At 35.9% G+C, this 14,648-nt stretch overlaps 1 protein-coding gene across 4 annotated transcripts in view; it reads left to right on the top strand.

The window, feature by feature from the left end:
* The window catches only part of LOC104024921 (cadherin-9), a 71,305-nt gene that overhangs the window by 13,260 nt on the left and 43,397 nt on the right, over positions 1 to 14,648 (top strand). For all 4 annotated transcript variants that reach the window (XM_075706003.1, XM_075706004.1, XM_075706005.1 and 1 more), the window contains exon 2: positions 11,486 to 11,780. In XM_075706003.1, coding sequence (XP_075562118.1) covers positions 11,486 to 11,780 — 295 coding nt within the window. The remainder of the gene's footprint in view (positions 1 to 11,485; positions 11,781 to 14,648) is intronic.

A 14,648-nucleotide genomic window follows, 5' to 3' on the forward strand; every position in this document is an offset into this window, starting at 1 on the left:
TAGCTTCACTTAGGAGGCTACATTATCACAACACAGATTCAAGGCTTGGTGCTTATTATGCCCCATCCTGACTCCAAACCTTATGCTTTGATATACCTACCTTTCAGAATCTTCTTCTCAGATTTTGCCAAGAGTTGGGCATGCACCCATGTGTCTTGGAGCAGGCACGGGACAGGGGAATTGCGCTCAGATGGAGGAATGCACAAGATGGATGTCTCTACAGTGTGCTTTCACTGAGTACCCTTTGGTTGGTATGACAGTTTACACTTCCAATACAATCTGCAGAATAGAGAAACAGTATAATAGTTTAAATTCATTTCAGTCTGTGTTTTTCTTTTTTGTTTGGTTAACTTTGCCACTAAGTAAGCAGTAGCAAAGGACATTAGTGGTGCTTTAATTCAAGCAATGACCTTATCTACTTTCCATGACTGTTCATTTGAAAGTTTAGTTTTAGATAAATATTTAAGGTCTTTAAAAAGCCACCATTTAACAACCACATTCTGAAACAAGTATTGGGGAATTAACAGATTTCTTCTTATGAGTTGTGTACAGTGTCCACAAGATATTTAGCTTATCAGTTTGCAAACTAGGATCTTAGGAAAAATACATGTTTTAGAATTATGATTTGAAGCTCTGTGGTAGAGATCATTGTGAATCAATAGGCATGGAACTCGAAATCATCACTTTTTTAGGTTTGAAATGCAGTCATCAAAAAGGAAAAATGTTTTAAGGATAGTAAATAACTTAAAATATTTTTAATATTTCTGGAAAAAAAACTTATAGTTGAACAGCTTACGAAAAATGCACATTTTGGGATCTGCTTCCTTTGAGTCAGCAGGCCTACAGTCTGGCTTTGTTTGGTGCTGCAAACCTGGAAGCCTGTTTACATATTTTAGGCCAAAAAAGACTCTTTGATCATATTGCCTCACATATCGTCATCTTAATCTATTACCCTTACATGATGCTCTATGACTTTCTGAAAAACATTCAGTCTTGATCTGCAGGCATCTGTCTACAACTATACATACATATATGTGTATATGCACATGAAATTGTGATTAAAAGTAGTAAAACACTCCTGTTATTGATGTGTTCTTCAGATCATTGTGGATGACCCACAACTGGAAACAGTATAACATTGGTCACTTCAGTATAAGTTCAGTTAATGCAGTACTTTTCCAAAGTTAGGGCAATGGGTAACTAGACAAGTTCAAGGACAACAGATTCATAAAACAAAACCAAACCAAACAAAACAAAAAGACCCCTCACAGGTCCCTCTAACATCCCTGTTCTAATCTGACAGTTGTAGATGCTGGGGTCGGGGCGGGGCAGGGAGTGTAAAAGAAGAAAAAATTAGTGGCCAGACTTACATACTCTCTCAAACCAGCGTCACATGTTGCCACTGAGATAAAGTACTTGGCTAGACAAACCATTGGTCTCCCCTACTAGAATATTTCTTATATGCTTATCAGTGTAGAGCTGAGCCCAGATCAATTAGTTCTATGGAGGGTAAAGGATAATCCATCCATGTGACAAGCTCGTGTTACTTCCAGGGCCAGGCCTTTTATTCCTGTCTTTTGGAACTACAGTGCATTTTGAGTGCCTCTGAAACAGCAAAAGATATCACACACAGAGACAGATTTCACTCAGAAGTTTCTGGTGAGAGAAAAATCTATGAGAAAAATATCCTTTCTTATTGTGAAGCCTTTAAAATAATGATGGATTTACCACCTGTTCCATGGATTTATTAAAGTGACAGTGCTTGATGTTGTGATGTGATAATTTCTGACCTGTGGACTTAACTGATGACTGTAGTCACTTCCTGTAAACCTGTATCTCATGTTATGGAAGAGCCAAATGACAGGGTATGGCAAGCCATAAAAAAACAGTTTGGCTCTCTTCATCAGGTTGAAAACCTGCAACCCAGCTGTTGATTGGGAGAGTAGAGAGAGGAGAACAAACAAAAAAATTCTATGTGCTCTGAAATCCAATTCTTTGTGCAGAAGTAAGAATGCAACCACTTTTCCAGACTTGACTACAACCTAGCATATAGGGCACAGGAGATGTAGAAGGTATGCAGGGGAAGGAGGCACTTGAGAAAACAGCTCTGGTTTCCAAGACTCCCCCCTAGGTATGAGGAGATGTACATGGAGGGAATTAATTTGCCTGTATTGTGTTTGTATCAGCAGAACCAAAAGACTACTAAGAATTCTGCTGAACCCTTCGTGAATGAAAACCAGATTTACCCTTACCTACTAAGTCAAAATCAGCACCTGCAGCTGATGTCAGCAGTGTTTTTCACAATATAATTCTCTAGAGAATTTGTAACAATAGGGAGCTGAACACAAGAACCAGATGCTGGAAAACAGAAGATAAGAAAAGTAAATGTCATTTGCCTTGTTTAATATACAGTCACTTAGGTTACCATCACACACAGAGTTTGGCTGTTTTAATTAAGAAGTTTGTGCTGATGTCACAAAATCAAGTCAGGTAAATACATTACCATTTAGCACATACATAAAACTTTTGATTAAACACACATAAATAGAAAATTAAAGCAATGCAGATACTGCTACTGCAATCCACACTGAAGAACTACTGCAGTTACTAAGATATCTTTAGAGTTTTTAATTAGTTAAAATGCTAATGAAGGAGAATATTGGCTGAGCTGCTGTCGGTGCTGTATCCTAACTGCTGTAAATCTCACAAAGGTCTGAAATCATACAGTGGGGGCACTGTTTAATATCCTACCTGTCACTAGCACTCAACATATTTTCTGTGAGATTTTAGGGTTGGCTGGGATGTTACAAGCTCTTATTTCAAGTACACTTCTTGCATTTTTGGTATGAATTAATTTATTTTGGTTTAGGTAATACTCATCCATCCTCCTTCACAAATACTGTCTTCTTTCTCACTTCTATATGCATAACCTTCTTTACTTGGAGTAAGCTTAGAGTGATAATTACAACCAAGTTTCCCAGGGTCAAATCAATTTGTGCTTTAATACATACTGGGCAGACTTGGAAAACTAATCTTTTTCTGTGCCACAGCTTCAGAATAAATAGCATAGTACAATCACCATATATGAATAGAAATTGGATGTAAATAGGCATATGGCTTTGTAAAAGTAACATACACATGAGCTTGTGTATGTTGTGTGTTTCTTCCCTCAGCCCAGGAGCTTTAGCTAGAAACTGTGATTAAAAGATATTTGAGGAATCCTAAAAGTTCAGGAACTTTCTTTATTTCCTCTCATTTCTGAAGGGGTCACTTTGGACTCACCTGAACAGCTTACGCTTCCCTGTTCCTTCCCATTACCTACTATTTATGCTTATTGCTTTCACATTTAAGAAGACATAAACATATTTAAAAGAATCATACTGAATCTGACAGTTAGTGATACTTTGCCCAGTTGATCATTTATGCCACGTACGTACATCTATTATGGTTTCCCTACACATTTCCCAGAGTCAGTAGGTCTGGATATGTTACAGCCAAACCTCAACATTTTCTAGGTGTCAAACTATTAATATAATGCTTCATTATGTTAATTTTATGGAAAAGTTTTTCAATCTGAAGTTATACATGGCTTGAAGTCTTCAGCCTTAAGCCATAAAGAAAGCAATGTTATGAAAGGTAAACTCAAGGAAAAGACTTTGTAGTAAAGGCAAAGTTGTGACTGGCAGGTGGAAAGCATCTTAACTGTACCAGGGTCTAGTAGGCTGAATATACAGGGTTTTGGAGGGAGGGGAATATTTTTGATCAGAAGTGTGAATTGCACATGAAATACAAAAAGAACAGAGATATGTTCAGACAGCTGTGTTACAGTTTAGCAAAACCTTAAAAAGAAATACTTTTGGTATAAAAAGACAATACCAATGTAACTCTTGGTTCAGCTTTCATTTTCACAGGGCAGGGGGGAAGAATCTTTGTGTTTTATAGCTTCCAAGTTTCCCCTGCTGATTTGTGATAACCTCAAACCAAAATAATTAGCACCATTTACACTTTACATTTTTATTGTTACACCTCCAGCAACTGGAAGGAAAAAAAAAAAAAAAAACAGCAAGCAAACCCTAAGTCCTCCTTTAAGAAAGGCCTTTGAATAACTCACATTGAAACAAAACCCTATTCCAGCAAAAATTAACAAAGAACATGCAATAGACTACTGCTCCAAACATCTAAAATACATGGTATATAATATACAGGCATACATAACCTTACCATTAGCATTTTCAGTGTTTTGTGTAAATACAAATACAATCTAACTTTAGTGGTGAGGCTGGAAAGAAAAAACAGAGAAAACTGCAGTAGAGTAGACCCCTTAGAAATTGTTTCACACAGTTATATTATGAAAGAGGAATTAAGCCCTTGAGATTATCATAGCAAATTTACAGAAATTATGAAAATACCTTCACAATTCTACAGGATTAATTTAATAAATACTGTAAGGACATCAACATTTTCCAATGTAATTTGTAGCACTTTTGCTCAAAGAACTTCCTACTTCTACTTGTACAAAACAAGAAACAGCAAGTAACGATGAACACCCAAGTGCAGTATTGCACAATATATAAGGCAACATTGTAGATAGTGAACATGAAAGGTAACATGTCATAGCTATATCTAATCTGTGGGACCCAGAACTGCTCCCCCATGCCAAGAAAAGACTCATTTTTGCATCTTCCTCTCATTCCTCTCTGTCCTGGTGTCATGGTTTAGCCTCAGCCAGCAACTAAGCACCACGCAGCCGCTCGCCCACTCCCACTACCCCGATGGGATGAGGGAGAGAATCGGAGGAGTGAGAAACACTCCTGGGTTGAGATAAGAACAGTTTAATAATTGAAATAAGGTAAAATAGTAATGGTAATAAGAACAATATAATAATAACAATAATAATATACAAAGCAAGTGATGCACAATGCAATTGCTCACCACCCGCTCACCAACACCCAGACAGTTCCCGAGCAGCGATCGCTGCCCCCCGGCCACCCCCCCCCCCCCCAGTTTCTATACTGAGCATGACGTCATATGGTATGGAATAGCCCTTTGGTCAGTTTGGATCAGCTATTCTGGCTGTGCCCCCTCCCAGTTGCTTGTGTACCTGGCAGAGCATGGGAAGCTGAGAAGTCCTTGACTAGCATAAGCAGTACTTAGAAACAACTAAAAACATCAGCGTGTTATCAACATTCTTCTCCTACTAAATCCAAAACACAGCATTATGCCTGCTACTAGGAAGAAAACTAACTCTATCCCAGCCAAAACCAGGACACCTGGTTTGAGGAGAGCAAATAAAAATAGCTGAGACAGATAGGAGCCTCATCTCTAATGTGTGACCAGGATGTTAAAGAGTTTGGAGTTTCAGGCGTTTGGGTCTGGGACTAGGTATGACCATGAATTACCTTGTCCTCCAGGTCAGATACCAATCACCTGCCTACCTATCTGGTAAGTTTATGACACATCTGGAAAAAAAAAAAAAAAAAAAAAAAAAAGATTTCTGACTTTAAAACTCTGTATTTGTGCCCTTTGCTCCTCCCATGTGCATCTGCATTCTAGCTGTAATTGCAGCTCCATGTAATCCTGTATCCTTGGCATACCCTTGAAGAGGTTTGCTTGTGTTTTGGTAGTAATTTCACCACAACAATATGGAAATCAGAGTGGTCTTCATCACCCACTAAATTATGCAGATGTACCAATTTAGTGACACTAAAAAGAGTTCATCTGACCACAATAATCCCCCAACATATCTTCACCTAAAAAGTAAGGAAAGAACATTGCTCACACTTTCTAGAAGGCATTTGCAGGCAAATTGCCTGAGACAGAAGACCATGGCATATCAGGATTCCGCTGCTGGAGGCCACTGTGTGGGTGGAGGCAGGGGAGCAAAGAAATCTGTAGGAATAGCGCTTTTTCTATACCATGATACAGAGGCACACTGTAAGCCATCTAAGTTGTAAGCATTAGTACAGTACCTACCACAATGTAAACATGGATCTACCCTCTCCTTGACATGTCTTCATCCTTTCTTTCCCTTCATCTCTCTCCACAAGAGAGATTATACCTCTTTTCTGAATATAGGCAACCAAGTAAATGTTTTTGCTGTATTTATTCATAACAATCTCACTAGTCATAAGTAGCTCATCTTGCTCTTTTTTCCCCTTTTCATCTGCAACAATAGTTGTACAGAAATAAATTGCAAATAAAATTAAATTTAAATGAAGTCTGGCAATTTCTTGACTCTAAATGGGGAAAATTCATTCATATCACTATATAATTTGTTAACTGTGTCCATTGATTCTACCCTCTTCCATTGATTATATGTCTGCCTAACTTGAAAAGAGTTACTCTCTATTACAAAGAGCTGACAACCAGATCAGCTGCACAGTTTACAGGAAATTTAGTAAATTAAAATTGAATTAATAAGAAACAGTCAATTACATTTAAACATGGGCCTTTAAGGAATTCTTTTCCAAGGCAGCTTTTTTTTTTTCTTTTTCCTCTATGTTTTCTGTTGCCATTCCATACCAATTCCTGAACTTGATAATTTATGAGATATTTTTTCCCCTCCAAAGAATGCTGACATCTTATCTGCTGTGTATAATAATAGAAGTTTTGAGAGAACTTATGGATTAGTCTTGGACATACTAAGAATGCATAGTCAAATAAAATACTTCCTGAAACCAGGCAGTTATGTGTTATAACCACCATTTGCTGGTTAAATATTGAGTGCTACATGAGGGTGAAGTGTAAGCCAAAGGAGCAAGGTACTTAATTTAAGGGAAATAGAATTATGCTACAGAACTCTGAGATAATCTGTTGTTTGCCTGCTCATTTACTTATTGGAAATTACAGTAACAGGGACCCATGTAAATTTATGTCAAGATTTCTTTTGAGAACATTGAGATCTCAATTATCACATCACATAAAAATTCAGTTTCACAGAAGTGGATAAACAGGCTAATTTGAGATTCACACTTTTCCTATGTAAATAAAAAGATTGAGAGCATTTATAAACATGCCCATATTTAAAAGACATACATTGTTACAGAAATAGCTAATTGTCACTCCCATAACTATAACCAATGTCTTTGTCTGTGATGATCCTCAGAAAAAGTTGTGTTGAGAACGTTTAGCCAGCCACACAAAAGACTATAGAAAAAGAAATGTGTGCAAAAGAATATTAAGAAATCAAGATAGTCAGCAGTGCAACCTCTAAGTTATGTCTTCATTGCAATGTTTCAGATGACTTGATGCTGGATATTGAATGGAATGGGGATGGCATTTGTTATCGGTGTGGTCACTATATACTGAGTAATCTAATATATTATCAGGTCTGGGGGGGATTTTTGTTTGTTTGTTTCCTTTCCTTTATCAAAGTATTTCATGATTCTCCTCTGACCTGCCAGCTCATCACAGAACTTTAAGAATGAACAATTTATGATATGAGAAAGCACACATTTAATAAGTTCATTTTCCACCCATAGAGTTTTTGCTTGCTAACCTACCCCACCCTAAATAGAGAAAAAGGATCATGCAGAGTAAATCAAAACAAAATATTTCAACAGGAATTGCTTTCTGCTGATAGTAAATGGTGGACCTCCCCAGACCTGCTGAGTCTGTAAAATGTAGAGGGAAACTACAGTAGTCAAAGATTACTTCAGATTAAATGTATGAATATGATTTTTCCAGTTTGGACATCTGAGCTCCCTTCACACATATAAACAGTTTACCAATTAAAAAAAAAAAAGCCCACCACACAAACTATTTTATATGTAAAACTGTTTACTGTAACTGGAAATAGGATTTAGAAAATTTGTCTGTTCTTGTTTCTTGGTTTTAGTGAATAAAGGGCATGGTATTTTGTAAACATATGATAACACGCCACATTTTTGCATGTGATATTCTGCAGGCAATTTTCTGTAGGCTCTCTGTAGAACAATTAAAACTTGAAACGCTGAAATCATATTTTATATTATAAATTCAAAATATTTAAGCAGTTTATAGAAGATAAACAGTCATAAAGAAACACAATATAGATTGGTCAAAATTAAATTGCAGTATCTTTTCACAAATGTATATGTCCCTATACTTATTTTGCATAAACGTCTACAATCTTACAAGGAGTTACTCTGTCTTATAAATGAAAAGCATGTTTTGTAATTATATAACTCTAATATAGTGAGAGATTGTTCCATTTTACACAACTAGTAACTATTTCTATAAGATGCTTGATAATGTTTTGCTTTAATTATTCGTAAATATGAAAATGGTCCCATTTTTTTCACAAACTATGATGTTGTAAAATTACTTCACAGGTTAATGAAGATTCCTCAAATGCAAAGTGCAAAAAAAAAAAAAACATACATAGGAATTAGAAACTGTTGCATGTAGAATAAGTGCTAGTTTGAAACTGTACTTCAAGTGATCTTGTTAATAGAAAATTGGCAATAAGAGGTAAACTCTTCATTGCTAGGAAATCACATTCTATTCCCAAATTTATCATGCTTGAAAATTCTGCTTATCGTTTTGTAGAAACACGAGATAAGTAGGAAGCTTAAAATACCCATCACAGTTTGAGCTACCTGACATCTCTGTAGATAGTTTGAACAGACAGATAAAATAAATTAACCTATTCTCTGAGGATGTATGTATAGCTGAAGAGCAGGGTAAGGGAATGGCAATAGACAGACATGATTTTTTTCCAGAACCACTTGTTAGTGCAGAGAAGATCACTGCTCCCACTACTTGCTCATCGTCACCCCATTTCAAGAGGTTATCAACCCTGGATTACCAGCAGAGTTGCTCATATGAGCGATCAAAATGAGGTTGTCAAGCTAACACTATTTACGTTCACAGCCTGGACCTCTGCTACTCATCTGCATCTGTCTTCTCTTAGTATAGAAGACCTGTTTTCAGCAGATGACCAGCTCTTCAAGTCTAGAAAGAGTTTGTAGGAATAGAAAATTTCAAATAGCAAAATTTGCAATCTTAGTAAGTAAAGTTAAGTTACTTTCTTTGCAGTCTGCCAGGCAGGCTGGTATGGAGATAATACCTGTGGGCCAGAGTCCAGTTTAATTTATATAACAATAAGCAAGTTAAATAAATTTCTATCAATAACAACGTGTGTTGGAGTATATCCATGTGCAGGGAAAAAAAAAAAAAAGCCGCAGGGAGACTGACAAATTATTTCAAAAGTACAAAGAGTAACTTTGTAAATACAGGACAGAATGTGCAGCTACTCAACTTTTGAGAACTTACATGTCTAATGTAAGCACTTACATGACTAATGTTAATACTATAAAGAGTTTAACAAACTACTGATTAGTGACTGATGACTTATTGTGTGGGAATCAAGAAGTACTTCCTTAAAATCAGTGTTGAGAAAGGATGTTAGCTTTATGGAGGCTCCAGCCTCCCTAATGCCTTATGTTAAGCAATTTCCCTTCTCCTGACCTATGGCATTGATCCCTCACCAAGCTCCCAGCCACAGCTCTTGCTCTGGCTGCTCCCATGGCTGGCTGGCTGAGGATGTTAGAGAGGCACGTAACGACACAGGGCATCATAACAGGCACTTGGATGTTTTAAAGACTCAACAAGGAGCTGGCCTGTCTTCATGAGAAAACTAGGTTCAGGTGCTAGCCATCAGTCCTGAGATCTGATTCTTATTTGGCATATGTTAAAAAGGCTTCTACCTCAAGAAGAAAGGAGAAAGCTATATTTATGCCACTAGGTGAGGAATATCTCAACAAGAATAAATGTGTACTGTTTCTTAGGGACAGGAAATTGTCCTGTGTGGCACAAGACAAAATCATCTGACTGAAAGAAATATGCTATATTTTGTACTTGACATACAAGTAAGTCCACTCTTTTTTTCCTGCAAGTAAGAATCAAATATGAAAATAAGATCAAACATGAAAATCAGAATCATATATTTTTAATTAACTTTGTATATTGATTACATAGTCCTTCACATTCTGCGCCAAAAACACCCATACAATATTTAAGTTTATTTTCTCTGTATTACCTGTAGAGTTTGCAAGCTGACAGGGACTTTTGAGTGCTGTATTCTTTCAACCCATTGTATACAATCCTTAAGAATTTTTACAGATACTTATTACAGATATACAATGAATATATTAAGTGTTAAAACTGTTTGGATAGTCACCTTATCCAGTCTTACCTCTAGAAGACCATAACAATAATCAGATCACATTTGGTGACTAGTGTTAGGCTACAGTGTTAAGCTAGAGGGAAAAATCAAAGTGAAGAAATTTAACAAAATCCACCACAATCACCCTTCATACAGGTGGAGTAATAAAAAGACACAATGGCTCAGCTGAAAAACATGGTGATAAACACTGGCAGGAATACAGAAACAAGGAAAGAAGTAGAATAAAATAACTTATCTAGCTCTAGTGACTATCTAGAGTAATACCTTTACTGATACTGCACAGTATTTTCTCAGGTGGATGATATACTATATTTTTCTACTCAGAGAAATCAACAAAATGCTGGGATAAGATTCTTTCTGTCCACATTTGAAAAATACTCAGGTCACTGATCTGTGGCCAAATGTGACTGTAAGCATATATCTAAGGAAAATATGCTGTAGATGCTCATAAAAAGGAACTGTCGGTCCCTGTAAATAAAATTAGAGGAATAGGCTTCTGAAAAAGAGTATTATATGAGAATTTCTAGTGCCTGGGTCAGCTTCAATGGCTTACTTTGGCTTTGGTTTTAAGCACTTTTTCATAATGGCGCTATATAGCAAACTAATCAGTGCCTGTAAGTTCACAGGGATACAGTTTTGAACCCTTATGAAGAGGTACAGTAGGAAAAGGACTGTTAAACCCCACTCCATGCTTTGAAAATTTACCTCCTAGTGTTCTTGAAAATGATTTCTCCTGTGTGGAGAAGACTAGAAGGAAGGAAGTAATTAACTGAGGTAAGATATTCCTAAAGAAAAAATAAAACAAGAATACAACTAGAAACACAAGTTGCTTAAATCAGAACATTTATAGCTGATTTTGGAAAGTTCAGAAGCTGTAATCCTTAAAACCCACTTCTTCTATGTTGTTACAAGGTAACTGTTTGCCTTATCAGCAATCAATAAATGGGAAGACAAGTGCTATTTTGCAAATAGAAACTTGGGAGTTTTACACCCCCTGTCATCTTCAAAAAGGAGACTTCTGGTAGTTTCTGGAGAGACTATTCAAAGAAATATAATCTTTTGGTTTAGGTTGGTCATTTTAAATACTACTCTAATATCTTCTACATCCCTCTGTGTCCTTACGAGTTTGTTTAGAGCTATTTTTTGTGTATGACTGAGTCTCAAATTTGCAATTTTTCCAACAGTGAAACAGAAGATAACCACTGCTGACCCCAATTACAGTCAAGATTGTACAGACTTATTCATATAAGCTGAATGATTTGGTCTGTAATAACAATACATATATTTATAGAATTCTTCTTTTCTACCTCCCTGAAGCTACACACTGACCAAGATAAAGGAGATGGAAATTTAAAATACATATTAACAGGAGATGGGGCTGGCAGTCTGTTCATTATAGATGAAAATACAGGAGATATTCATGCTGCAAAGAAATTGGACAGAGAAGAAAAGTCCCTGTATGTGCTACGTGCCAAGGCTATAGACAGAAAAACCGGAAGACAAGTGGAGCCAGAGTCTGAATTTATCATTAAAATCCACGATATCAATGACAATGAACCAAAATTCACCAAGGACATGTACACCGCCAGTATTCCGGAGATGTCTGGAGTTGGTAGGTAAAAACCTATCCTTATGTAAAATACAAATGTGTTTCAGCTGATTTGGAACTTATAAGTAATTTACTATTTGAGGCACTTAATACAAGCTTCTGTGAATATCCATGGAACAATTTTTGTTGCCAGTAATGTGTCATAAATGATTGGTTTCTGCTTTTATTTATTTGTTTCATCTTCATCTACTTTTTAATCCTTTTTCCACACTATGAGCTACTCTTTTAAGCCCACTGAAACCATCAAGGAAAGTAGCATGTACGGTTTTCTTATCAGTTACTACATGGTTTTGCCACAGCTGAAAATGTAACTTGCATAAAATGTGTCCTCTTTGTATTTGTAACATCTAATTTACCAAACCTTTCTGTACCTTTAGACATAAACAGCTTTAAGCACGTAAGTATGTAAATCAATGATTGTATCAAAATGATGCCAAATATGTTCCTACAAATACCTAAAAATTTGCTTTGTGGTTTTTTTTTTGTTTGGGTTTTTTTAAATTATTTTTTCTCTTTCATATCAATATTATAGTTGTTGTAGGTGTTTTTTTTTTAATGTGGACTTGTTTGTTTGGGTTTTTTTAACATGGGCTTGTCTCTTTGGTTTTTTTTTTTTTTTTCAGATACCAAATATATGAACACCTTCCCCAAAGAAATAACTCTTTTTGTTTAAAAAATATTTTTCTTCATGAATAAAAACTTACAGCTATTCACAACTGCTGCAATTAAAAGTAAAAATGTGGAGTGGCAGTAGAAGACGGATGAGAAATATAGCATCAAAGGAAAATAATTCTCTGAGTTTTGTTCAAATAATATAAAGTGATAGGTAATATTCACCAGCACACATTCATCAGAAGTTATCATGATTACCTAAGTGCTCCACTCTTTTACAGCAGAGACAGTCTCTCTGATGAGTAAGCATAAAATACATAGGTTATGGGAAACAACTTACAGATAAATTCTCAAGAGTTATTTACTTATCAGGAATTACTGTAATGGTTTGCAAAATCAGCCCTGGATGATGGCATTGCTAAGAGAGACAATAAAATACCAATCAACATTTGTGACTAATATGTATGTTTGCAAAATAATTTCCAGAAGCTAATAATTGGCTCTGAGAGCAGTAGCAGAAGTAGAACGGAACAGGACTCTATTTTATAACTCTCTTTTATAATCACAAGAAGGGAATAACTACACTGCTATGTATAATGCGAAGAGTCCAAGAAAGTTACATAGAAAATAGAGAAAACCTTTCTATTCAGAATTTACTTTACTGATAATCTGTGAAGGAAAAATGTTGACAGTGCACCTGTCATATTTATTTGAAATATATATGTAAGGAAGGAACTCTATAGGAATAGATAGGCTAAAAAGCATGATGTCCAGGTTTAACCTTATCACTTAGTCCAATTTTATTTGAGTCATTGGAGAAACATGAATAAAAGAGAACAGAATAAGATCCAGTGCTTTGGCACTGCCTGTGAAATTTTAAGTCTATGAAATGTCTATGTTTGATGAGGATGATGATAGTAGAAGCGCCATTATGTACTTTAAGCTGAGAAAGTGTCCATAAAGGACTCAAGTAAAGGTGAGTTTTGCTGTGAAGAAAGAATTAGAGGAAAAGGATTTAAAGAGTAAAAAAAAAAAGCCCCTTAGCTTCCAATATGAAGGCAAAAAATGGATCCAAGTTATTCTTTGCTCTGTTTAGTTGACATTTCCTTTTGGGGATATAAAAACTACACTGGAATGGCAATTTTCAGCATTTGAATTTTAATGAGTAAAAGTAGTTTTGTAATTTCTTAAAGTAGCAGAAAATAAGAACCCAAATCCAGATCAGTCCATTCAAGAAGCAGAAATTCTATTTTTTCGGTCAGTCATAAGAATGTTAATTCAACAGTCAGGATGTACATAAAGGTAAATAAGGAATACACAAATATATTCCTTCTCGGAGTCCCTTTGTCCTCCTCCAGGTAAGGAAGCAGATGCCATAACTGGAGAAAATTACTTGGGAGTGAAAAGGTGAGATTCTTGCTGTAAGTGGACTAGAACTCACAGGTGAGCAAGTGGTAGTCTTGTATACCTTCCCATAAAGCACACGAGAACACATAAAATACAGAATGAAGATAGTGTAGTTCTTGAAATATCTAGACAGAAGAAAGCTACATGAGTGTAAGCCAGCAAATATGCACTAGGTGGCACATACAACAAAATACAGGGAAAAGAATAAAAAAGAGAGAGTGACAAAAATTAAAGTAAAAAATGATACAGTGTGGCAATGGGCTGTGTAAGTAGCTCCTGGTTTATACTTTCCACTGTGGCTAGGTTATCCATTTAAAAATTTCTAATGCATTATGAAAATGCCATTTAAGCAGTTGTTATTCTTCATTCAGTAGGTATGATTTAATGAACAACTACTATCTTTTCTTTTGTCTGGATATACAGTCCAAAGAATTTTTTCCTGAATATAGTGTTTATTGCAGAACATCACAAATTTACAGAATTGTCAGTTATGCAAGTAGGTTCATTAAACCTCAACACAATCTCTTCAGTGATTTTGGTATATATTGCTGTTTGCAGATCAGATAGGTGTCAAATAGAAGTCCAAAAGCTCAACTTGGTAAGGAAGTAGGGCCAAGCATTTTACATGGTTCTGGAATGTGGAATTTAAAATGGAATTTGAAGTTGGAGGGTTGTGTAAAATAAGTCATGAAGGAAGAATAAACTGAGGAATTACTGACTGAGCAATGCACATTAGGGGTATTGCTGCTGTGAAAGTAAGTGCATCTGAAAGAAAAGGACAGAAAATGTCCTGAAAATGAAAAGAAAGAAAAAAGACTGAGATCACAAAAGTGCACTCCAGAAACCAGAAGA

Source organism: Pelecanus crispus, chromosome 2 (assembly GCF_030463565.1).
Source record: "Pelecanus crispus isolate bPelCri1 chromosome 2, bPelCri1.pri, whole genome shotgun sequence".
Lineage (NCBI taxonomy): Eukaryota > Metazoa > Chordata > Aves > Pelecaniformes > Pelecanidae > Pelecanus > Pelecanus crispus.